Genomic DNA, 25862 nt, shown 5'->3' on the forward strand with positions numbered 1-25862 from the left:
TTGTTTTTTAAAAGTGTCAAAAGTCTACATTTAAATATAAAAAATTAAAAGTTAAAACTCTAGCCCTTCAGTGAAGGAGACATAAAAACGGTGCGGGTAACAACGAGAACTACCAAAAAAGGACAAAGAAATACAAGTCAAAAATGTTTGGCCAGTATAAATACGTCCACTTATAAAATGGCATCCGATTACATTTACAAGGAAAAAAACCAACGATACGAGGATGGAGCATCGGTGAGAAAAAACAGTCTTTTCATTTACAGCTCTAAGGAACAAACACATACATACTCTGAGAAAAAAATTTGGTCCTGAATTTCTTTTTTTAAAAGTCCAGCACAGATTTGAGTTGCGTTTGAATCCTTTAAAGAGTTAAGAATGAAAAAAAGCTGGTGATATTTTTGTAGGAATCAAACATAGCGCCATCTATCTGCTTTTATATTATCCTAACACTATTTGTTTCAAACTGTTCAACAGTCTTACAGAAATCTTAAAAAGATAGACAGGATAACATGCTATATTAAACCCCACCAGTGAAATAATCCAACACCATCACGATTCTGAGTAAGAAGAAAAAACTACTTTTTTTTTCTTTTTTTTTTTTGTATTTTCTTTTTTTTTTTTTTTTTTTTTTTGCAAAAAGCAATCGCCCTCCACGTCCCCGGTACCACAACGTTACAGAAACTGTTCCGACTCGGTCTCCGTTTCGGAAGAAATTTTCAGTGTTCTTGAAGTTTTCGGCCTTTTTTTTTTTTCTCTCTCTCTCTACATATAGCGTAAGGTGACTGAGAAAAGCGCTGCCGCCACCTCATCGCGTACGTGCAAATCCGTTTCAGTTTATTATTATCTTCCCAAGCCGGCTCCCACGTTTAAGTCTGGCTCCTCTCCTCCTTCGCCAGGCTCTCAGTCCAGCTCCGTCCCCCTCTCCTCCTCCCACCATCGGCGCCTCCTCTCGCTGCAGAAGAAACCGGGACGGGATTTCTCCCCCCCCCCAAAATGTGAACCTTGCAAAGGCTCGGGTGGACTTTTGTGTGTGTCTTTTTCTTTTTTCAAGCAGTTCCTCTCGCTCTTTCGCGAGAAAGGGCGAAACAGTCGAGACATCCAGCACAAGGCATCGCTCCCCTCCTCTTTCGCACCAAGCGGGCGATAACAAAGGCCCCAGAGGTGTCTGCGGTCCCCCATCTGTCCCCCCCCTCTCGTCTCTCTTTTCGGGACAAAACAAAAGAAAGGAAAAAGGTCGCGTTTCGCCGCCGCCAGTCTCTGGAGAAGCAGGGCCGGGCTTGTCCCTCGCAGGGGGTGGGCGCCCATCAGCAGCAGTGTCCCCGGCCCCTGCCCAGCCAAAAAAGCCCCCCGAGAGCCCCGACGGGGCGGGCGAGTCCTCCCGGCACCGCGTCTGCGCCTTCTCCAGCTCGGGCCGGCCGCGGAGCTCAGTAGGTGAAGACCAGGTTGGAGATGCTGGACTCCAGCCAGTCCCCCGAGATCATCTCACTTACCTCCGGCGTGCAGTAGTCCGGGAACTCGAAGTGCGAGCCCGAGCCGGGCTCGAAGTTAAAATCCAGGTCCCGGTCGAGCACGGAGGAGCCGAAGCTGCCCAAGGACATGCTCTCGAAGCCGGGGCTCGGGTTGAGGTCCAAGAGGTCGTCCTCGAACTCGTCGTCCGACGAAGAGGAGCCGGAGGAGGAGGAAGAGGACGAGGAGGAGGAGGACGAGTGGGAGGACGCGGAGGAGGACCGCGCCGTCGAGGGGGCCGGCGACGAGGCCCGCAGGCTGGTGTAGCTGCGGTGGTCGGCGGGCGAGCCCGAGCCCGAGCCCGACCCCGGAGGCGAGGGGCAGGGGGCGCCGCAGTCGCCGTCGGGCCGGCCCGCGCCGCCGCCCCCCTCCTCGTAGAGGCTCAGCGGGTCCCCGGGCTCCGCCGAGCCGCCCAGCGTGGGGCTGCCGGGCACGGCGCCGCCGGGGGAGCCCGAGGAGGAGGAGGAGGAGGCGGCGGCGGCGTTGGCCGCCTGCCCCCCGCCGAAGATGTAGACCCGCTTCAGCTTCTTGTCGGCCGCCGCCGCCCTGCCGGGGCCCGACGGCGGCGCGCTCGCCGCCCCGCGGGGGGGCCGGCACAGCGCCTGGTGCTCGGGCGGCAGCAGCGCGGCCGGCGGCTCCCCGGGGAACGGGGCGGCCTTGGCGGCACCCGCCGCCGCCTTGCCGTGGGGCCGGCCGCCCGACGGGGGGGGCTTGGGGCCGCCGCCGCCGCCCTTCTTCGGGGCGGGCTTGGCCGCGGCCGCCGGCCCGACGGGGCCCCCGCTGCCGCCGCCGCCGCCCGTCCCGCCGCCCCCCCCGGCCTTGTCCGCCTTGTCGCCGGGCTTGGCCGCGCTGTTGCCCGACTTCACCTTCTTCCTGGGCCGGTACTTGTAGTCGGGGTAGTCCGCCATGTGCTTGAGGCGCAGCCGCTCCGCCTCCCGGATGAAGGGGATCTTGTCGCTGTCCTTGAGCAGCTTCCAGCGCTTGCCCAGGCGCTTGGAGATCTCGGCGTTGTGCATGTCGGGCGACTGCTCCATGATCTTCCGCCGCTCGATCTGCGACCACACCATGAAGGCGTTCATCGGCCGCTTGATGTGCCCGCTGGGCGTCTTGCACCAGCTCGGGTCGTCCGCCTTGCCGCCCGTCGAGGCGGTGGAGCCCGGCGTCGGCGACGAGGCGATGCCCAGCTCCAGACCGGCCCCGGACTCGGACGTCTCGGCGGCCAGCAGCGCCTCCGTGTTCTCCGCCGTGCCGCTCTGCTGCACCATGGCGGCGCCGGGGGGCCGACCGGGGCTGGGCGCCGCCGCGGCGCGGGGCAGGGCGCGCAGCTTCTCACGGCGGCCCCGGCCCGGAGCAGCCCCCCGCGGCCGCGGCCCCGCTGCCGGCAGCGCTCGCACGTCCACACCGGCTCTCCCCCTCCGGGCGGCGACGGCAGCGACTCGGGGAGGCTGTTTATTTCTCTTGGAGTGTTTTTAGTTGTTTTTTTTTTTTTTTTTTTTGCTTTGGTCTGTTTCTGGCTTTTTTTTTTTTTTTTTTGGAGGGGGCGGGGGGGGTGTCGGTCTGATCTTTTTTTTTTTTTTTTTTTTTTTGCTTTTCTTTCCTCACCACCTCGAGGCTCGCCCCCCCGCCTCTGCCCGCCCGCGGCGGCTGCTCCAGTGGCCGGGTGCCGTCCGCCTGCCCCCGGCCGCTTCAGGGGGGAGGCGGCGAGCCCCCGAGAGCGCCGGCTGCGGCACCCGTGGCGGCGGCGGGCGGCTCGTGCAGGCAGAACGTGGCCGTGGCGAGAGAAAAGAAAACCTCAGAAGAAAATTAAAAAAAAAAATAATAATAAAATCAAAAATTAGCAATAATTAAAAAAAAAAAAAAAGGCACGGGAAAAAAAAAAAAAAAGAAAAAAGCACGAAGGTGTACGTCCCGGCAGGAAGAGCGGCCAGCCGGGCGCCGAGCCCCGTCCTCCGCTGCTGCTGCTGCTGCTTGCTGCTGCTTTGCTCCGCTCTGCTTTTTGCTCCGCTTTGCTCCGCGCTCCTTTTTGCTCCGCTCCGCTTTGCTCCGCTCCGCTCCCGTCCGCGCGCGCGGAGCCCCGCGGAGCCGCCCCCCGCGCTCTCTCGCTCGCTCGCGCGCGCCCCTCCCGCCCCGCGCGCGCTGCTCCGGCTGCAGCTGAGAGCGGCGCCCGCGCCCGCCCCGCGCCGCTTTATCCTTTCGCGGCCCGCGCCGCGGCCAATGGCGCGCTGTATCCAACGCGCCCGCGTGCCAAGCGCCGCCCGGCGGCCGCCCATTGGCCGCCGGCGCGGCGCAGCAGGGAGGGCGGCGTGCAATGGGAAGCGGCGGCGCTGACCTCATCGCGGCGGGGCGGTGCCGCGCGCCCCGCCCCGCCCCGCCCCGCCCCGCCCCGCCCCGCCCCGCCCGCACGTGCCCGCCCCGCGCCCCGCGCCCGCCGCTGCCAGCAGCAGCAGCAGCACCGCGCGGCCTTGCAGCGGCCCTGCGGGGGCGTGCACCCTGCACCCGCACCCCATGCACGGCAGCGGGGGGTTGGGGGGGGGCGAGGCCGCCTTGCTCCCCACGGGTTGCACGCGCCGCTCGCCGGGACGGCGGCCCCGGCACGGCAGTCTCGGCGGTTTGTTTGTTGGTGGTGGTTGCTGCACGCAGCACCGGTCGAAATCGCTTTTTGAAGCAGAGGGAGAGCACGCTGTGGGGTGGCTGAAAGTTTTAGGTGCTCTGTACGTTGCACGTCACGTATTTGTTTATATATTGCATGCATTTCACACGTATGTTGCATATATGCCACATACATACCACATATATACTACATATACACCACATATATTACATATATGTTACACATTTCTGCAAGAAAATGTATGATAGCACACCTGAGCAGCATTTCCAGCTGGTTTGAGAGCAAGCCTTGAATATTAAGGTGCCGCACTGGACTTACACCATTGCATGGCCACCAAGGGTTTAGGGAAGTCCTGAGTGCCTGACACGCCACCCAGGTCACCTGCATTACTGGAAATGCTTCCCGAGGTACCTCCAAATTAGTGCTTTGCTTGCAAAATCGATACCTAGCTCTTCCTGCTAGGCATTGGGTAAAATGTTGCCTTCTGGCTTCCCTGAGGACACCCGGTGACATTGGTGAGTTTCACACCTTTGGGCTTTGTGAGAGGCAAATCGTTCGATGCTCTTCCCCCCAGCCCCAGAGCTGACACGCAAACTGTTGCACCACAGCCCAGCAGCTCGTATGGACAGCAGTGCCCGTGGTGTCAGGAGGTTATTTACACTCGTGTGTATTTACATTCACGTGCAGCAGCCTGACAAGCTGGGCCTGGAAGAAGTCCCCAGCTTCTGGCTGCTTCACCTGTCAGCAAGGGCATCTAAAGGGAGGGATTTCAGTCCTCATTGGGCACAGAAACGTGAATTTGCTTAAACCACACAGCGTGCAAGATATTCTTCCAGACAGGTTAAAGCAGAACTAAGAACTAGTGGGCAGAGGTGAGGAAACAAAGAACTGCAGAGAACATTTCCATTAGCTGTGTTATGGCGTGCAAGGTCTCGATGCCCCCAGTAGGATGACCCCCAGGTACATTAAGCGTGGCTTTAAATTCAACGTGGCTTCGGTGGGAGCAGCCACCACGCGCGGTGTCACCGTGGTTCAAGCACTGTGTGTGTGTGCGGGATGGACAGGGGTGTACTGGTTCCCAAAAGAAAGCTTCCCACATCTGCAAACTCACAATTTAGAACTCCTTAATGAAGGAATGGCAAGGATACGACGTGAAACTCTGTTAAAGCACTTTGTTACAATTTCTTGGCCGTCTCCTTGTAGCTAATTGCTTCCACCCCTAATCCTCTGACTGAACCGAAAAAGCTCCTGCAGCCTCCCCAGGTTTTCAGCGCGGGGACACACCAGGAGCGTCCAGCTCCCACCTGAAACGCACTTTCAGGATCACGGGCCAAATTCCGCCGCTTTTTAACAACTTGAAAGGAGGAGAAACGTCCCTCCATTTCCTGAGGGCTTCCCCGGCCCGGGGCGCGGCGGGGACGCGAGGTGGCAGCGCTGAGCCTCGCCAGGCCGGGGACCGCGGGGACACGGCCGGGACAGGGCCGGGACACGGCTGGGGCACGGCTGGGACATTGCTGGGACACGGCTGGGGTTTGGTGACAGGACCCAGCCGCCCCGAAGAGCCCCGGGGGCCGCCCCGCAGCCCGGCCCTGCCGCCTGCCTCCATCCAGCCCCTCGGGGCGTGGAGCGGGGCGGAGGGTCCCGGGGAGGAGGAGGAGGTGGAGGAAGAGGAGGAGGACCCAGCCCCCCCCCCCCGGCTCTCATTAGCCGCTTAATTAAACCAAGAGGAGGGCGGAAAGGGCGCGGAGGTGCCCGTGGGGTGCGAGCCCGCGTGGGGCCGCTCGGCGACCCGGGGGGAAACATCCCGGCTCATTACAGCGATTCCCGGGACATCTTGCTTCCTGACAGCCCCTGACAGGCGTCAGCACGGGGAAGAGAGACAGCGTCTTATATCCCTTAAAAAAAAAAAAAAAATACACCCGAGAGTATTTCTGTCTGCTGCTGAAATCCGTCTCCGTAACGTATATTTTGCCTTGCCATTCTGCGCTGCATTTTAAAGAGGCGCATGGCAGCGAATTTGGCCTGCTTGAATTGCAAATGCCGAGGCCAAACCAAAGGGACACTGTTAAAAACACCCTTCCCACCATCATTCTGTTGCCTCTTTTGATATAGGGGTAAGAAAGTTGAAGAGATACTGGCAATAAAGAGGAAGAAAAAAATAATAATAAAACAACCACAAAACAAAACAAAAAACTGGCTTTTCAAATAACATGGTGTTAGCTTATATATTCATGATCAAAGGAGAGTGTGCCCAAGGATCACACATACACTGAGACATTAGCTGGGCCCTCCTACTTCATCCTGTTTGCGAGAAGCAAACCCCATTGTACGGTTGCATCACCCCAGCTCACAGAGTGCCTTTGCTCAACATGATTCATAAACACTTTGAACTCTGTCTGATTTCTTTGTTAAGAAGAATTGTATTGCTTGGAAGCGTTATACAGATGATATTATTTACTCAGGAGTGAAAATCTGTTGCCTAAAAATGTACGGTACCATTTCCTTTAAAAATGTCCATTCCATTGCATTGTACTTGAACACGCATAGATGTGCTGTGCTCCTGTTATGAGAACGCGGAGACATTTCTAGCTCATTTAATACAATAAGTAGGTAAGGAGCCATTTGCGCATACATATTTATATTAATTCAGATATTAATCACTTATATGGAAATGCTTGGTTTGGGAAGGTAGAAACACCTCTCTGGAGTTTTTTAATAAGAAAATATGATAATACCTTTTATCCTTTATCCACTTTGGTGACTTTTTAAGTCTGAACTTGTTCTCTGTGAATAACACATTCAAAAGCCTTGTTAAAAAATAAGAAAGAAACTCAGAAAACACACTGTCCACATTTATTGAGGGGGGAACTGAAAGCCCTATCCAACCATATACGATTTAGGAAATGTATTTAAAAAAAAAAAAAATCTTGTGAGAAAAGCTTTTACTTTATTTTTAAAGCTCTTTTGGCAAGCCTTTTCTGCAAAGGTTGAAGAGGAATTACCAGTCTGCTGCATATGTATCAGCAGATTGCATATGCATGAGCCCAAGCTGCAGTGGAGGCTGCCCCACGAAGGGAGCAGCGGCTGATGCGTGGGTGCAAGGCTGTCCTCCCCTCTGGAGGGTTCACAGGGGGATCACCCAACTCCTTCGGACCACTGAGCTTCTTGAACACAGCTTTCTGCACTGCCCCTCTTGCTCCCTCCCAGCCATCTGCACTCTTCCTTCCTGCATGCTCTCGCCTTCCCATGCCTGCTCCTACACAGTCATCACTATCACTCTTGTAACATTTAGCTCATCTTTTCCTGTCATCTCCACAAGAAAGCAAACAGCTGCAAGAAGGCAGTTCGGAAGAAGCCCACATAAGTATCAAGAATGAGGTAATAGTTCTGCCCACTTCCACAACTTCATTATGTCACCCAGGCTTGAGCATCGTTGATAAGACAGAGCTACAAAACCACCATGCACTGAATTACAGTCTAGCTTTCTAAAATCATTTAGAGAGATATTGCATGCTATTTAATTCAGTGTATGGACAACTTATGTCAAACAAAGCATTGCTTATACTTAGCATTCCTGAAAAAGAAGCATTAGGTAATCTCTGGGCACATAGGATTTTATTTTTTCTAAAATTTAAGTCTTAGCTTTGTTAACTTATTTCTAGAGAGATCATTTATTGAATGATATGTTCAAGGTAACTAAGTTGAAAAAAAAATCTTGCATAGGATTTAGTTGAGATCATTGTCTTTTTTTTTTTTTTTTTTTTTTTTAAATTCTTTGGCTTATTTAGTCCTGTGGATAACTATCCACAGGATTCAACTCTGTGTCAAGAAAATTCCTTTACCAAGCTGCAGCTGGTTTAGGTTAACCTTGCAGTCTAAGACAGGACCAGCAGAGGTACACAAACTTGTGGAGGATCCACCTGGCTTCAGACTGACCAGAAAACTGTCACCAAGCCAGCTTCAGGGTTAGCATGGAGGCTTTCTGCAGAGCCTCCAGCAGAGCCTGTCTCCAAAGTAACGCTGTTTACTGCTCAGGACAGAACAGTAGAGGTAATAACTGCAATTATTTCAAATGTCTTTAATTTTAGGATCTCCTAAGGCACGGAAATAACTGTGAGTAAAAATAGCAGTGTCCTGCCACTAAGACTGCCACTAAAAGTGGCCCATCATTTTCTGACATTTCAAGTTTAGACAATGTTTAGCAGTTTTTATCGTAAAATTACTTTTGAAATTCATCCTTCTCCTCCCCTCATTCAGCCCTGCGTTCCTTCAGAAGTAAAAGATAAATTTCTTTCAGGCAAATTTTACTTTTCTCAGGTTTTTGTTTGTTTGTTTGTTTTGTTTTGTTTTTAATTTGGTGTTTCTGATACACAGTACAAAAGAGCAACAGCAGATTCTGGTGGGAAAAAGCAAAATACATTTTAATCTAAAGTGAATGAGAGAGAAAGGTAATCTTCTTACCATCTTTTTATTTTCTTTTGTGCTCAGGACAAATACAAGTCTGGCTTTCTTCCTGGTTTCCTTCCATATAACATAGTTGTTATTAATGATGGTGGTGGTGTGACAATTAGTACGTGTTTTGTTTTTTTTTTTGAATATTTTGTTCAAATGACACCATTCTGCACTTTCCAGGGTCTATTCTATAACTTCTGTCACCTACCTCACTTGTGCCACTTGTACAGAATAAGGTTACCGGTTTAATATCAAATGTGAATATTTATTTTAAAAATAAAATGTATCTTCAAAAGCTTTTTTTTTTTTTTTTTTTCCCTCTCTAATAACTGTATCTTTTAGAAAAGAATGTCCGCTGGTAAGGTTCTACACTACTCTTTCAATATAGCACTAATCTACCTGTCACACTCCAGAAGTGTATACACTAGTAATCTTAATGTGCAGGTTTGCAGGTGAGGCAGGATGTCTGAATTTACATTGCTTTATGGAACCTGTATTTAAGTTTGATTAATCACTATCAGAAATAACGAATTGTCTGTATGGAGCCTCAGGAAGCCGGAATAGTATACTTTGGTTTTTATTATGAGAATCAGAGATTTTGCATATATTATCACAACATTTTAAATTTCAGCTCATGTGTTTCCCAAATAGACATAGTCTTATCTAAGTATCAGAAATGGGTTTAAAAACCCTGAACAGTTGAATTTTGCTTCCTAAAATTACTGATTTATGAATATTGCATAAGTGGATGCCAACTTATACTATATTCTGTGGGTTATAAATGTAGTAGTTGAAAAATGTGAAAAATATTGTGCTCCTGATAGTCAAAGCACTCACATAAAAAGATTATCTGCTATACCACGCTTTGTTTTGTTTATCAGGACTGCCTTTGAAATTTGAGGTACAAATCGTGCTGGTGTAACAGAAAATGTGCCTGTAGCCAGGAAAGACTGTGCACGGCCGGTTAGTTTATTCTTACACCCATCTCATTCAAAGAAAAAAAACTTTTTTTTTTTTTAAATGCCTGAGTATGCGACAACTTCTCCAGCTATTAGCCTGCCCAGAGCTGTTAACATTACATACTTAGGTCCCAAATAAATGCCAGTAAAGTACCAAATGAGGTGCTCCTATACAGCCAAGCGTCACCCAGGTAATGCAGAAGGTTTGCCTTCAGGCCAGCTCTGACACGCCTGCTCCTACCAGCAGACTGCGACTTACTCCTCCAGGCTCAACCTCATCAAGTGCAGGTTTTGTGGTTTTCCTCTCGTTCCCCATACTTCTCCACCCAGCATCTGGCCAGGGTCTTGCTGCGGTACCCCCACTGTCCCTGCCCCACCATGGTGGCTGCGCCCTGCTTGCCTCCATGCACCCACCAGTGTTTGTGCAGCTGCCTCACAGTCAGCACTGGGGAAACCATCACCAAATGGACACCAAGCAGACAAATGCCTTTTTTTTTTCTTTCTTTCCTCTCTTTTCTTTTACATTTTAACTTGCAATCAGCATCCAGATTTGTTTTACTGCATGGTTATGCAAATGCTTGTGTGGAGTGACAAAAGGGGGACACACATGGCCTGTTAGAGGTTTTGGTAGCAATGCCACCACTTGGGTGGCAGTGGTTGGTGGCTGCCCAGCCCAAACTGTGCCCAGGGGATGCAAAGTGTCACCTCAAATCTTACACACACCTCTGCTGGTGTGGCACGGAAGTTACACGGTTCCTAAGGTAAATGTTTTGCACAGAGTAGAAGTAACCAGGATACAGCATTGTAATATATCCTTTAAACCTGGTGTGTCTTACACCTGGAGTGTAAGTAATGCTCATTCCTGAGGTGTATGACTTTGTCAGGAAACATCCCTGAGGCAACAAGCACATCACTGATACAAGAGCATGCACATTTTGCACATATTGTCGGCAAGAATCCTGCGTGTGATTTTTTCTCCTGCTTATATAAAAAGAAAAAATATTAATCAGCAGACATGAGAAACAAGACCACTGGGGGGAAAAACAATACAAACACCACAAATATTTATATTATGGAACTAAATAACAAAATAAATATATAAAATTATTATTATTATTAATAATAATAATAATAAAAATATCAAGTTCCTATGGGAACAGACACTGGAGATGCTTACTTTTTGGGGTAGCAGTATACTGCCAGCTGTGGTGTAGGATAAAACCACCCAAGCCAGCTGGAAAATGAGCCATCTCAGGAACTAGAAGTAAAAGTAAACGTCAAGGTCTTCATCCCTGGTTTGTGCATCCTCTCGGCAGTGATTCGGGGATTCCCAGAGGTGTGCCCATAGCAGTTGGGTGCAGGCTGCAGTGCAGAGGTGCCCTGTGCTCCATCCAGCTCTTATCTCACCACCCCTCTGTGCATGGCTCTGCTCCCCTGGCATGGAGGCTCAGCAAAGCAGCTGCTGGCAGATGTTCAGCTCCTTTGCATGGCTTCACCCACCCAGAGCTCCTCGTGTCTTGAACTTTCTGCTTCCTTGCTCTCAGCCATGGTGTTGCTCCAATGTAACTCCAGAACTAATTTGTTTTTAATCAGGTAAAGGAAATGAAAACAGAACTCACCCAGCACATAATTCATGTTCACTCTAATCTTGCAAAAATTTACCTATGGGAAGCTTATTGATTTCACTTTCAGAATCACATGTGGCAAGATAAATTGCTCACCTACTGATGAAGATAAAAATCATCCATCATTTAATTTTCTCAAGTAACCTATTCCTGGTTTTCCATTTTCCTATCCCAAAAATAAAATCTCATCCTTCCTTTCTGTTATAAATGGAAAAAAGCTCTGCTGTTCATATATAGATACAGAGTGTTTCTTTTTGTAATCGTATATCCTTCATACCTATATTCACTTACTGAGTTTTCAAAACATGTGCTGCTCTACTTCCTGATATTGATGGTAAAACAAAAAGGGATTGGTTCTGCTTCTTGGGAAAGCTTAATATCCAATGCAAAAACTCTTGCAAGATAGGGGCTCAGAACTGATGTCTGACCGCTCTTTCGACTGCTGACAGATTCCTAAGCAAATCTAGCCATGAAAGGGTATCTGACACCTATCTCACAGACACAGCTGGCATTCAACTCAGATGTTTGATTGCATTTGCAATTTTCTGCCTTCAATTGCTCTTCCTTTGGAATACAGGGCAGTAGCGCTATATTGTCCATACGTTAACAGGAGTAGCGGAATTTGCTGTTTTGTGGGGACTGTAATATTGCATGCAAACCTAAACTGTGTCTGCCTGTGATATGCCATTCTTTAAATGTGAGACTTGCATAACTGACTGTTGCAGTTATTGTGTAAAGAGGACAAATTACAGCACAGGTACGTTTTCAGGAAGCAGTTTTTCAGGTTTAATTCATACAGAACAGCATAGTACCTGGCTGGATTAAAAAGAAAAAAAAAAAAGCTAGCCCTTCATATCCAGAGGGCATATTCCTTACTTTTCAGGTGGGTGATCCCCTGGCACAGGCACCCAACTGCCCTCTCAGTCCAGAACAAGGCTGCTTTGTCAGGGGGGTGCCAAGGATCGTGCCCACAGGACAGCACTGTGCTGTTCTATGCCTCCCACTTGTGAGTAGACCAAACAGCATCCAATGCTACGCATGCAACGAGTCCCCTCTTTTTCTACTTTCAACTGCTTTTTTTTTTTTTTTTTTTCCCTCTCTTTTTGTCTGAAACAAACACATTCAGATGAGTTGTTCAGTCCGTGTGGGTGAGATACAGCCTTGTTTGTTCAACTCACTCCTTCCTTCTTTTAAAGCAGGGAAATACCAGGTCAAATTTTGCACTAACTTGAAAAACAAATCAGCTGCACAAAAGTTTTTCCTTATTATTTCCTCTATTATTTACCAAAAGAAAAAAAAAATAGACAACAGTTACTCTGCATTCATCACAGTGACTCGTATAAAGCATGTGATTCTTATGTTAAGTAGCAATTTACAGATGGCCAGGTGCAATCAACATATCTAATCTTATCATGCATTTGTTTTATTCGCAGCTGCAACAGTTGGTGTCAGTTAATAGGTTACTAAACACGAAGTATATTTATTTCCTTTCATCCTGCTTTGGGGCTACAGAAGTGATTTGTAAACTGTTCTAGCTGTTGAATTTATATTTAATTTTTGTGTGTGGCTTTTTTGTTATTTAGTTCATGCTATTTAGGAAGAAACAAGACGTTCAAGTAAACTTTTTTTTTTTTTCTTCCATTTGTTCTATTTCTTTTTCTATGAATTTACAGACTTCAAAATAAGCTGTTTCCTCTCTTGGTTTCTAATCTAAATTAGACCATTATACTGATGAGGTTAAAAGATTTTGTTGTTATTCTTTGTTTGTTTTTAAAGAACGATGTATCATTAATAAAGGGCTCATTTTTACTAGTTTAGTATGCATCAAGTCATGTGGTGGATTCAGTATGTGGAATCATAATCAGTATAAGCTAATTTTAATAGTAATCATAAAAATAAGGATTGTATTCTGTTCTTGCTTTATGGCTCACACTGTGGCCACCAGGATGTATAGATATATACAATAGTAAACTAATAATCAAAAAACCTCAAAGGTCTATGTATGCTGGAATAAAATTAAAGAGCCTGTCTAAAGTTAATGTTTAGTCCCTAACAATGTTTGTTTGTTTGTAACAGAGTGATAGTGTCATTTTTTTCCTTTTTTTTCCTTTCACTTACATCAAGAAAATTTTGTGTCAGTTAAAGAATGATGCTGTAATAGCTCCTCTATAACTCACATGCTCATACACATTTGTATCTTGAAATCTGCTTCCCAACAAAAGGAGTTTCAATAATAAAGCAAACAGATATTGGTTCAGGTCAATGTCTTCATAAATAATTAGGTATTCTCAAAAGTAAAGAAGGTGCACATGTAAATGAGTTGAACAACAACAGCAACAACAAAAGATAAATAAAGAGAAAAGAATCTCAGATTCTGACCTTGACTATGGTCTTAAAATGTATGGACAGCAGTTTTTTATCACTGAAATAAGCAGAATATATGCATAGTAATTGGCAACCATTACACCTATGAATTTAATGAAGCTGAACAAATAATTGTGGGAAATAATTTGCCTATTTAGATTAGCCTCTTTCTCTGCTTATATTGTTTTCAGGTTGGTTAAGTTCCCTCTGACTTTTTTTTTCCCCTGAATTATATTTTCACTTTTCAATGCATTTTTGTTTATCTCTGATACTTATCCCAGCATGATATATGCATTGCTGTATAAAATACTGAAAATAATGTTTAAAAAGTAGTAGTTGTTCATAGACTGAAAATCTAAGCTGAAGGCCTCAAAATATTTTGTAATTTGATATAAATAATGACTGTATGCATGCCAAGATTTTGCAGAGAAATATAATCCTGTTTTCTCAACTGGCCTGGCTTTGAAATCTCTGGTGGCCATGCTCCCTCATATTGTACATCACCTTATTCTAGATGGGAAGACTCTTCTCCAGGCAATGCTAAAATCTTTCCATCCAGGCTGTATGTACACCAGTTATTCTGTCACTGGGTCTGGAGACAGGATTATCCAGCCTGACTAATACATTGTAAAATGTATGGATTTTCAGTTAGTCAAATAAGGCCATAATTGTGATTTTTAAGCCTCCACCTTAAGGAGTTTTTGTTGTTGGGAGGTGGAGCTGCTGCCTTACATGATTTACTTGTGAAATCTGAACTTTACTTTCAGAGGTTGAATATTTGAATAGTTGACTCCTCATGCTTGGTTAGACATGCTAATTCCAGTCTAATGCAGAAGATGCTGATGCATACATACCTGTTTGCCTGTGCGGTGTTTTGTAGCTCATACTCAGCGAGTTCACTCACTGTCTACCCTGCAACATGGGGCTGGAGGTGTGCTGGTCTCATGTCCCCCACTCCTACCTCTACTTCACCCTGAGTCCCCTGCAGCCAGCACAGTCACTGACCTCACCAGGGTTTGCTGCACTGGGTTGATGCAGCAGAACACTCAGTGTGGAGAGCCACCAGCTTTATATCCCCCCCCAAATACTGATGTGCTAGAGTAAGGAGTAGAAGTGCATTGCCCTGGCTCACCCAAACTGGAGATAGCTGCAGTGTGAGCACCAAAGGAAGCTGGCTGTCAGGGCCAAGCTGTCAGGAGGCAGGCAGATGGGCTGGAGGGGTGCCTGCACCTTGCTCCCAGTGAGCTGTCTTTCTGGCCATGGAGGAAAGCATTAAACATTACAAGTGGCTGGTGGCACCTCTTTTCAGAGTTTTTTTTTTTTTTTTTTTACTGTCTGTGTGTGTTATGTGGCCACAGTAACCCACAGATGCCCCCTGACCATTCTGGATTGCCCTGCCCTTGGAGCTCTGAATGAAGCATCTTTGCAGCTTTTATCCTGTGTTTTATTAGTAAAAAAAAATAAAAGCAAGCTGTAGCACTGATAGTTTTAAAGGATGCTCTGAAACTCTAAAAGGCAGGAACAAAAAATCATAAACTTCTCTTTAGTGAAGCCTGCTCTTATCAGCAGCAAGGGCTAGAAAGGACTTTCCTTATCTCTGGCTCCATTTTCAGCACCCTTTGATGTGATTTCAGTATTGGTACTAATAAGGGTTTCACTACTGATCAAAGTAAGAAAGAAAGGGAGAAACATACAAACAGTTGCCCATTTTGGTGCCACAGCAGGAGGGCATCTAGGCAAACACTGCTGTTCTCTGCCCATGTGAAGTGGTACATCGAGGAAGATGAGCAGGTCACAAGAGTCTCATCACCTATGCATTGAAGGGAAACCAACTTCAGGCATGAAGGAGCACTTGGGACTCCAGCCAAGGCTGTTCCACATGGCAGAGGCACCTTTCCTCTGGGGGCCAGGGAGAGATGTTAGAGACTCCTGAGTCTTGTGACTTCTGCTTGCTGACTCAGGCACACATCTCAGCATCTTTTACAGTCAGTTCATGTTTCCACATTTTTCTTTTTTCTCCCAGAGCAGGGAGAGCAGGAACACTTTGGTTGTTTGCTAAACAAATGCTGAGCTTCAGAAGTCATCACAGGTCTCTGGGAATAAGGATCCACACACCTCCTTTTTGACTATTACTTTTGACTGTAGTGGTCTAAAGACTTAGCAAAAAGAAATCTTCCAAAGGAATATTTAGTCTTAGGAGGAGCCGAGCTCATATATATAATTTTTAGAAACATAGCAAAGCGCAGAGCTGAAATAAGTAGAGCTTTGGAGATGAGTGCTGCTCTCTCCCTCCCCATGTGGTTTCAGTGCAATATAAATCACCAGGTACTAAAATGCTTGTCATCTCACTCATGTCTAGCTGCTCTTTTACTACGTGAATGTGGGCAAATTTCTTATGTGAGGCAATGTTTATTAAGGCTATCTAATCTGATATATTTTCTAGTGAGTGTTTCGGTTTGGTTGTCTTTTGTAGTGCATGGTCCAAATCCAAATATCATGTAGTCAGTCTTTGAAATAGATAATCCATTATATTGATAGCAGTGACCTTGAACTCACCTGGCTCTTCTGTGCCCTAAGACTTCTGGGATTTGCCCTTTTACCATAGATACACAGGGGTGTTTTCATCCTGGGATTTCATCTGTTCAGAATTTATGATTATTTGATTCAGTAATCTTCTCAAGTCAATCTGCAGGCTTTCTGCAAATTTGCCAGTTTAAAACTTGAAATGGAATTGTATTAATTTTTCCTTTCAATGACTAAGCACACCATCTTTTTAATACTGACAGTTCAGACACCCAAGTAGTAATTATTTCTGACAGTCTACAGGTGAGCATATTCAGCTCAGAATACATTACTAAATACAGTCTTCTGGCAGACTTCAGAGCAAGCAAACACTACTGACTTCCCCCCAACCTTCCCCCCCCCCCTCCCCCCTTTACAGGATACTATTTTCTATTAAGGGCCATTTTGTTGAAGTACAGCACTTAAAACTGAGAAGTGATCTTCCGAGACTTTTGTTTGGTCTCTTGGTTTTGGGGCATTTATGGGGAGAGGTAAGAAAACATCCTTCCTTCCATAATCTGTGAAGAGACACCTGGATTTTGAGTCTTAAAAGGAATGTTACCAGATTCAGGTTCCTGCCTCTGAAGGAAATGGGCATTAAATTAAGCATCAGTATCAGCCAAGGGAAATGAGTGCTATTATTTGAGGGATGCAGGAACTTAATTTCCATCCAGGGCAAAATGTTTGAGAGAGGCTGTTCCTCCTGGATGCAACACCATTTATTGTTCAAAGTAGCATGTAAGAGAAATCATGGCTCTCACCAACCTATAAAACAAACCTCCCTGGTATCCCCTATGAGAACTCTTCTACTTGTGCCCTGGACTTTGTGTTTAGGGAAAGACAACACAAGGTAGTGGTAATGGCCTCCTGTTTTGGCACTTACAGATATAAAACTGTGACAAACTGAAGGGACCATACTCTTAATACTGGTACTGATTTGGTATTATTAATTACAACACGGTTTTCCAAACAAAATTATATCTGAATGACAAAAAGAAATTTCTGTGATCCTCATGGGTTCAGGCAGTGTAACACACAGATAGAACTAAATGGTAAATGGGGCAAGCACACTCTTGGCCTTACAAAAGGTGTGTTGTGGCTGAGTAACTCAAAAGATCCATTAGAATAAATTATCTAGAAGGAAAACAAAACAAAACAAAACAAACAAACAAACAAAAAACACAAAACATAAACAAACAAAACAAACAACAACAAAAAATAGCACTCAGAGTTCAGTTAAGTATTTCATATAGTACTGCCCAGAAAATTATTAATTAAACTTGAGAAGATGGGGATCTTTATAGTGTTCTGAGGCTGGGGAGAAACCAAGTCAGGGGCCTCAGCTCTGGACTCTGCTGATCTGGAGGGAAGCTAGCAGTGAAGCTGTGAAAGGATTTGTCTCGGCATTGGTTTTTATTTATTACTTTCATTAATGCTTTGGAAGCACATTAAGGAAATCCACTCATAACACAAAGAAGCATAGCTAATGCAGAGGATGATTTGGATAACATACATGAACTGTGTTTCTGTATGAATGGGGCAGGAGAGATAGGATAAGGAAGTACAAAGTGCAACTCCAGGCTGCTACAGATTACCAGCAATTGTTTTTACTATGGGGTAAGTGTTCAGTGGTTATAAACAACAAAGACAGAGAGAGCAGCCTGGGTATACAAATCTGTCACAGGAAGAATGTCAGTTATCAAGGTGCTGTAGCCACAGAAAGCTATAAATTTCATAATTTAATAAATCATAAATCATATTGTTACTAAGATCAATTTAGCTTTTTATTTATTTATTTATTTATTAGCAGAGGTTATGGAAACCATTAGTGTCGTTGATACAAGGTTCTTACTAGATACAAGTGTCTTACTAGACACTGCTGAAAATTCTTGGGTAATAGTCATATGTTTTCAGGAAAGATGAATTATAGGCTTAGAGAAGAATTACACTCTAAGGAAGTGGAGAAACCTTATATATGTAGGTAGGATAAAAAAGACAAGCTTCATCAGAGTAAAGGTGGAGAGGGGATTGGACCCCCGCCTAATTAAAATAAAGAGCAAATAGGGAAAACTTAAAGATTTAAGCTAAAGATGGGTTGTCAAAAGATTAAATGGCTATAAAAGAGCTCTGAGCAAAATGAGAAGTAATTATTAAATCCAGAGTTCTATCCATTGAAATTAAGTGGAGAGAGCAAGAATATTTAAAATGTAATTTAAAATGTCTGCCTATCAGTCTTTAGACTATATTAGTAAAACATTTCTTTTATTTTAACATTAATCTAGGCATTCTGTTAAAAGAAAAAAAAAAAAAAAAAAAAAAAAAAAGATTAAATCTTTTTGCACATATTCACTTAAAATATGCATTTTTAACATATAAGAAAAGAGACGTTCTCTTGCCAGACAGAGTAGCAATGGTCTTGGTATTGCAGCAGGTTTTCACAGTCAGAAGCACAAGTAGAGTGCATGGTAGCCTTAGGCTGGTGTGTGTCTCCTTGGCATGTCCTGTGCATTGACCAGCTGCACACCCAAAGCTGCAGAGGGATGAACACTGCCAGTCATTCTGGAGGTGGAACAAGCAAAGCCTGGTGGGCAGATCCTAACCTTCCAAAAGATCAAAGGACAGATCTAATTTGTATATAAACTGGTATTCATTTCATAGTACAGTAAATATACACTTTTTTAAAAATATATTTTCATTGATTAACATTACATTTCAAACCTAGAGTTGTATTTCATGGTATTTCAGACCTAGAATTTTGGTCTTGAATTTGACACAATCAATTGAATAAGCTTATTATCAAATAAATAATAATCATATAACAATCTCACTAACCAAAAACTTGATCAAGGAAGATCAACTGGAAAAAAAGAAATCTATTCCAAAAAAGTCAGAAATTTGCATTTATGGGAGTTCTGTACACAGCAACCCCTTGGTTTTGGGGTGCCTGGTCTATGGACATGTGCTGGCTTGCATAGGGCTGGGGACTCAGTTGTATTTCAGCCAATAGGGAATTAATCTATTACTATCAGAAACAGGATCACGTGTTTTATTATTATTCATTAAGATGGAGAACTGTGAAAGAACCTTCAGGAAAATGGTTAACGTAGATCAGAGAAATCTCTTTTAATATAAATGCTTTAACACATTTTAAGCATATGTTTGAACGTGATAAAAATGAAATATGAACACAAAGAAGAAACACACTCGACTTTTTTTTTTTTTTTTTAAATCTGTTAACTGAGGCTTGTATTACTTTGATGCTATCTAGTTCAGTTTTTAAGCTATTCTGGAAAGGAAAAGGGGACCCATTCAAAATGAATGCTAATTGCATGTAACAGCTTAGCTAGAAGAACTGGTTCAGCTTCATTTGCTGACTTTTTTATATATATATATTTTTTAATCATTTGCTATATTGTTGCTTAGCATAACAGCACTTTATAGATTCAGATAAGATCAGAGATACACTGCATTTTGTGTAGTGTCAAATACACACAGAAATGTGATTTCCATCCTCAGACTGTAGACCAAAATCAATACTGTACATAAAATCTTGGCTTGGTTAGACCAATGGGAAAGAATAATCACTATCATTCATTTCAGGTTTCAAAAAAGAAAGTCACATTTTTATTTTCCACAAAAAGAGATTTTTTGTTTTGTTTTATTTTGTTTTGATTGAGCTATATTTGATTTACAGATAGAAGGAGAAAAAAGGACTTTGCAAGGGGCATATAAAACTACAAAAACCAATAAATGCAATGATATTTAAAGTTTAAAGGACAGCAATCTGTAAGCTGTGTGACTGCAAAGTGCTTTCACATGGCTCGTGAAAGCGCTGTGGATTTGAATGCACATCTGCTAATCGGTGTATGCTTGCTGTGTGCTACGTCTCATTGTGCTGGAGTTCCTCTGAATGTCTGAGAGTCCATCAAGCACAGTTTCCTGTTTCCCAACAGCAGACGCTGATGAAAAACAAAGCATAAGAGACTGGGTAAACCCAGACTGGTATTTCCACGGGGATATCCTCCTTGTCCTAGCAATTGGTGCTTTGTCTAACAGAGCATGTTGTGTTTGCCTGCTTGACTTTGTGTCTTAGCATGACACATACATGTGGGTTATCCTCCAAACCCCCCCCCCCCCCCCCCAAAAGATGGAAGGCTCCTAGGTTAAGGATGAGATAGAGAGTGAGGGTCATTGGGTGTGTGGTCCTTATCTGCATGGCAGATGCCAGTGCTCCAGGCACTGTGTGCACTGCTACATGCTGAATGTGTGTGGGGTGGGCCTGCTGAAAAACCATGTACGTGTACAGAGTATGATCCTCTAGCCATGGTCCTCCAGCGCACATGCACCAAAGAAATATGCCACTGAGAATTTCAACAAATTGGTTGTGTTTTTTCTCTGAGTTACTGCAACAATACATATAAACATGACACAAAAGATGACAGTTACATGTGAATTTACATGGTTGCCTCAAGCGCAATTAGAATGTAATTTGCACTTGTTCTGCATGGAGGGTAATTACCATGGACTTTTTAAGGGAGTAATCATGACCTGTAAAGCAAAATGCATCCCTGAGCTGGCAAAACATTCAGTTTTTGCATGTTGTCTCTTCACAGGAGTGCAAGATCTGCATGACATGAGACAAAACTTCTTTTTATGGTGAGGGTGACAGAGCACTGGAACAGGCTGCCCAGGGGGGTTGTGGAGTCTTCTTTTCTGGAGACATTCAAAACCCGCCTGGATGCGTTCCTGTGTGACATGAGTTAGGTGTTCCTGCTCCTGCAGGGGGATTGGACTAGATGGTCTTTCCAGGTCTCTTCCAATCCCTAGAATTCTGTGATTCTGTGACTTCCCTTCAGTATTTGGTACCATTAAAGCTATCTTGCAGCTCTGCATGGTGCTACATGGCAGTAAACATTTATACTGGTAACTGTTTGACCTCTGTTTAATGCAGGTTTGATTGAGTGCTGTGAAAATGTTTATTCCTTTATATAGTAGTATATGCCACAACTTGCTTGTTTCTTACTTTTAAAGATATGCAATTTAAAAACTAAATGATAAGAGGTGGCCTTCAGCAGTATTTTGGGACCAGTTTCAACAATCTTGTTTATTCTGAGTACTTTATTCTGCAAGGAAGTTCACTGCTTTAGAGCACTGAACTAAGCTGTGTGCAGTATAAAAGTCATATGAAAGTGCAAGTACTCTTATGGTTCAACAGTAAAACAAGTTATAAATCTGCATGTAAAATGTTTTCCATTAAGCTAGTGAATGAGCTGATGATTTGGTTAATTCTAACTAAGTCACTGCGTTACCACAGCTTCATAGATCCCAGCAGACTAAACATGAAACCTGCATTACATGGTGATTTATTGCTCTGCTTATTCTAGAATGTCAGAAAGATTATTTGCAGAGAAAGCTTGCTAAATCTCATTAAAAATAGATATTTAGTGTTAGAAAAGCTAAGTTGACATCTGGGGTACAGGGAGCCCTGTGTACAGAGAGGAGGATGATACAGGAGGACCTAGCAGGTTTGCCTGTGGTCAAGCCAAACTCATAGGATGCTTCCCTCTAACCCCATTGGTCTTTTCCTTGGAGGAGATGAGGATTATCTCCTTGCTGCCTCACAGCTAGATGCTTCTTTTGATCCTATGCAAGGCAAGGTGTTCAGCTCCTGAACCTTGCACTGCATATATGTAGGAGAATTTCAAGCTGGGACCTGCCAGATCAACACACCTGGATGGGTGGGACACAGCTGAGCTCTTGCCCCTCTAGCTAGGAAAGGTGAGACCAAGTTGAAATTGTGCCTGAGAACAGGAAAAAAAAAAAAAAAGAGAGAGAGAGAGAGAAGGAAAAAAAAAAGGGGGGGGGGCATGTGGCCACCAGGGCTGTGGTGCGAAGAAGGGAAAGGTGAAAAACATGTAAGTTAAAATGAGAAGAAATACAATAGATTTTCGAATGTTTATTTAGTACCTTAATGGGAACAGAAAAACATGAAGTGACTGTGCTAATGGATCATATAATTAGATTTAATTACACCAGTCCATGAAATATTATCAAATTATTTGTATTCAGAATTTTACACAAAATCCCCAGGTTCTGATATTTTTGAGGCTATTGGATATAATATTAAGCAGTTCTGTGTCACAGAGGGCCTGATTCTGGACATGAGGACTGTTCTGGGAGTATGGTGGCAGATCCATCCTCAGTGACTCATTGAAGTGGCACTGTTTTACTACTGACTGTAAGTCTGGAAGGGAGTCTTTGTTGATCCATTATCACTTTAGCTTGGATCAAGAGGGTCCTTTTGAAGCAAATCTTCCAATTGTTTGCATTTACACTGTTTATGTTGACATTGCAGAGTTCCTTTGAAGCACACAGGCTGGATTCCTTTTGGATGGCACAGAAGTGGAAGATGTGCCCCAGAAGTGCACTCAACACCCATCCACCCTCATGGAACCAGACTGCAGCTAGGACAGCAGAAAGCCCCACAACTGCTACTGCCTCAGAGCTCAGTGCTCTCCTTTTACTTTATATCCTCTCCTCTATAATCTTAGCAAATCAGATCTTGAAGGATAATAGTTTTTTATTTTTTTATTATTTTTTTTTATTATTATTATTTTTTTTTCCCCTAGCCCAAGTTCTCGGGCCTGCAAGAGTCTTCCAGACTCTCACTGCCTCACTGGTCAGAAGTGCTCCACCACCATTTCAGGATTCTGCTTCCTTAGGGGAGTGTTTTGAAATTTAATGGAAAGCTTGTAGAAAATTAAGTTAATACCTACGTTTCTGCCCATTTTAAAGTGAGTGAGTGAAAAACACAAGTCTGGAATGACTCTAAAGAAAACCACTGGTAAGAGCCATGAGTCCGTGACCACCCAGTAGTGGAAACAGGGACGTGTGTGTGTGGGGGGAGGCTGTTTTAAATCTGGAACTGATTGCATTCACTTTAGCACTTCCCTGCATGCTTATTTCTACTTGCAATTTTTAAATCCAATTTTTATTTTTAGCTCGGTGTATTTTAATGGCTTAAATGAACAAATTGGATTTGTTTTCTAACTGTAACCAACAGTGATTGTTAAAACTACGTCTAGTAAGAGAAAGACAATTTTAATGTGACATACCAAGCACACAAAAATACACAGACATGTAAACACTGATGAGGTCTTAGGGTTTTGGATATAGGTGTGAGTTGTTTTTATTAGAGGATTAGAGTCCTGCAAGTTTGGGGAGAATTTCAGGTTTCTGGGTGGGCTGTAGCAGATTGATGGCTTTTTATCTGCAGCCTGCTGCATTTGGCCAATATGTGCTGTGTACTTACTCAGTTTTGTCCTTTTATAGAGGTTCCCCTACTTTATGCCATATTTTTTGCTTTTTATTTCTTTCCAGGATTGTTTCCTCATTCATCCCTGGCACCACTGCAGTCTTTCTTAGCTAACAGAAATACCAATTGGAGCACAAACAAAAGCTGAAGAAACCGAGGCCCCACATGGATAATCTCATAGATTATTCCATGATTAATTATCATAGATTTATCAAATGCCATATCCAAATAAGGTCAAACATGTAATTTTAATCTTCCACAAGACACACAGACACTGGTCTGCACAAGCCTCAATTTCTGTCACAGAAAGCTTGAACCGACTTCCATTAATGATAAAAAAAAAAAAAAAAAAAAAAAAAAAAAAAAAAAAAAAAGATTAAAAATAAAAAGATGTAATGTTGATAGATTCTGAGCTATGTACTCAACATGTCAAGCAGATCATTAGTGACTGACACCAATGATGTGCCATGGACAAAAAGATGTCTCTTTTGTGCTTGTCCTTTACTGACACTCCTGTCGCATCCTATTCACCAGCCTGGAACACTGATCCTCTTGTGCATTGGATCAAAAACATCCATGTTATTGTTAGTAGTTTATGTATATCATTTTTTTTTTCCACAGTTAGCTTTCTTTTCACTTGGATGAAAAAGACTGTTCATAGCACAATAATCATCAATGAAAAAAATATTTAGCTGTTAACTGAATGAGTATCATCTTTTTAATAGGTTATAAGTCCCAAGTCCCAGAGGGAGACTCACGAATTCACTTCATTTCCCTGATTTCACATTTAGGTCTCCACATTAGCTATAAATGTGTAAAACCACATGGAGGTAGTTCCTATTTACTACATCGCTGAGGAGGCACACGGCTCTTTTTTCTTCCACCATATGGTTGAAGTAACTTGCACACAAGCAATTTGTTCTGATTCAGCTGTTTCAGCAGGAAGAATTTGCAGAAGCAGGATTGGGAAATACACAGGATTCTCTTTCACTTCTGTGACAAGAGTTATATTTTTAATTAGCTCCTGTTAGTCTTCAAAGGGCATCCTGTAAAAGTTCAATTCTATATCTCAAGTCTGAGTCCCACTTGATAGGGTCGTTTTTTGGTGTGTGTATTTAGGAACCAGTTTTGAAAGCATTACAGGTTTTTAGAAAAGTCAGTTCCTTGATGAATTATGTTAAATAAAGTAAGATGTTTAGTTTGTTGTTGTTGTTGTGGTTTTTTTTGTTGTTGTTTTGTTTTGTTTTGTTTTTTCCTCCCGATAGATTTGACTTATATGAAGCTTACTGAAGATGCAGGGAGAAGGGGGTGGTAGTGAATATGCTACTTCACTTGAATCTTAAGAAAACCAGCTGTTGGGAAGGTATTCTACAATTTATGTATATTATTTTTAATACCTGAAGGTCCAAGGTTTGTAAGGGAAGGAAGTAAAAATTAGGTCACTTAATAAAGGGTAGGAAGAAATGTAAGATTAGTGCATTTCCTGTTACTTGGTTACACAATAGTATAGTTAAAATAAAATATATTTACTAAAATCTGAGATCAGTAAAGTTGAAAGACTATTGAAAATAAATATTAGCTGATTAAAAAATTTGCACTTAAGTACCTACATTGGCTAAACCTATAACCAACATATATTAAAACAAAACAAAACAACCAGGGAAAAAGCAGAGAACATAAAACAGCCTTACTAATTTGCAGTGATGCTCTGAGATTTTAAAAAAGTAGCAGCTGAATGAATGTGGCATTGCATGTGTTTAGGGAAGGAGAAGACAACATCCAAAGGACTTGTAAAATGTTTTGAGTTCATAATTTCACATAATAAGTGCAATATAATTGGTGATGCCTTAAAAATTCAGCTCTAATTCAACATCCTGTTAGCAGTGCTATGGTTAAGACCCTTTGAGAGAATGTCCCTTTAATGTCACTGGCCCTTAAGTTTTCAGTTTAATATTTAAGCTGTTTCTAATTGAGTTCAGCTAAAACTTGGCATACAATTCATGGGCTTGGATGCAATTTTCATTTTCATAAAAAGGAAAATGGGGAGAGAAAAAAGGCAAATTTTTAATCTGTTCTGTTCCTTGAGTTATTAAGTGGTAAACAAGGTAAAAATTTCAATGTTGTAGTTGCTCTTCCCGAATTTGTCCAAGTGTGATTTCTTACCCTACATTTAATGTAACATAATGCACTGTAATATAGTAAATACATGTGCATACATAGCCAAGAACTAATCAAAACACTGAACTTTGAACCTTTTGCAGTAGACTTTAAGAAAACCAAATCAAAATCTTGGGGAGTAGGGGGGTAGGAGGGAGGAGGGTGAAACGACTAGGAAAGGGGCTCTGTACATGTTACAGGAAATTACATTAGCCTTCATCAACACAAGAAAACTGAAGTGAAAAGCCAATCTCAGAACACAAAACTAATGTGGGTTTTAGGAAAGTTCCTGAACTTTTGTCAGTGGATAT

General features: G+C 43.6%; 1 protein-coding gene across 1 annotated transcript; it reads right to left on the reverse strand.

The window, feature by feature from the left end:
- Positions 1-757: 757 nt before the first annotated feature.
- SOX4 (SRY-box transcription factor 4) lies at positions 758-2903 on the reverse strand. The gene has a single exon (XM_084509682.1). It carries the CDS (start codon positions 2769-2771, stop codon positions 1425-1427), a length of 1347 nt encoding a protein of 448 aa, XP_084365808.1. The 5' UTR covers positions 2772-2903; the 3' UTR covers positions 758-1424.
- Positions 2904-25862: the final 22959 nt, after the last annotated feature.

This window comes from Aythya ferina (assembly GCF_964211825.1).
Source record: "Aythya ferina genome assembly, chromosome: 2".
Lineage (NCBI taxonomy): Eukaryota > Metazoa > Chordata > Aves > Anseriformes > Anatidae > Aythya > Aythya ferina.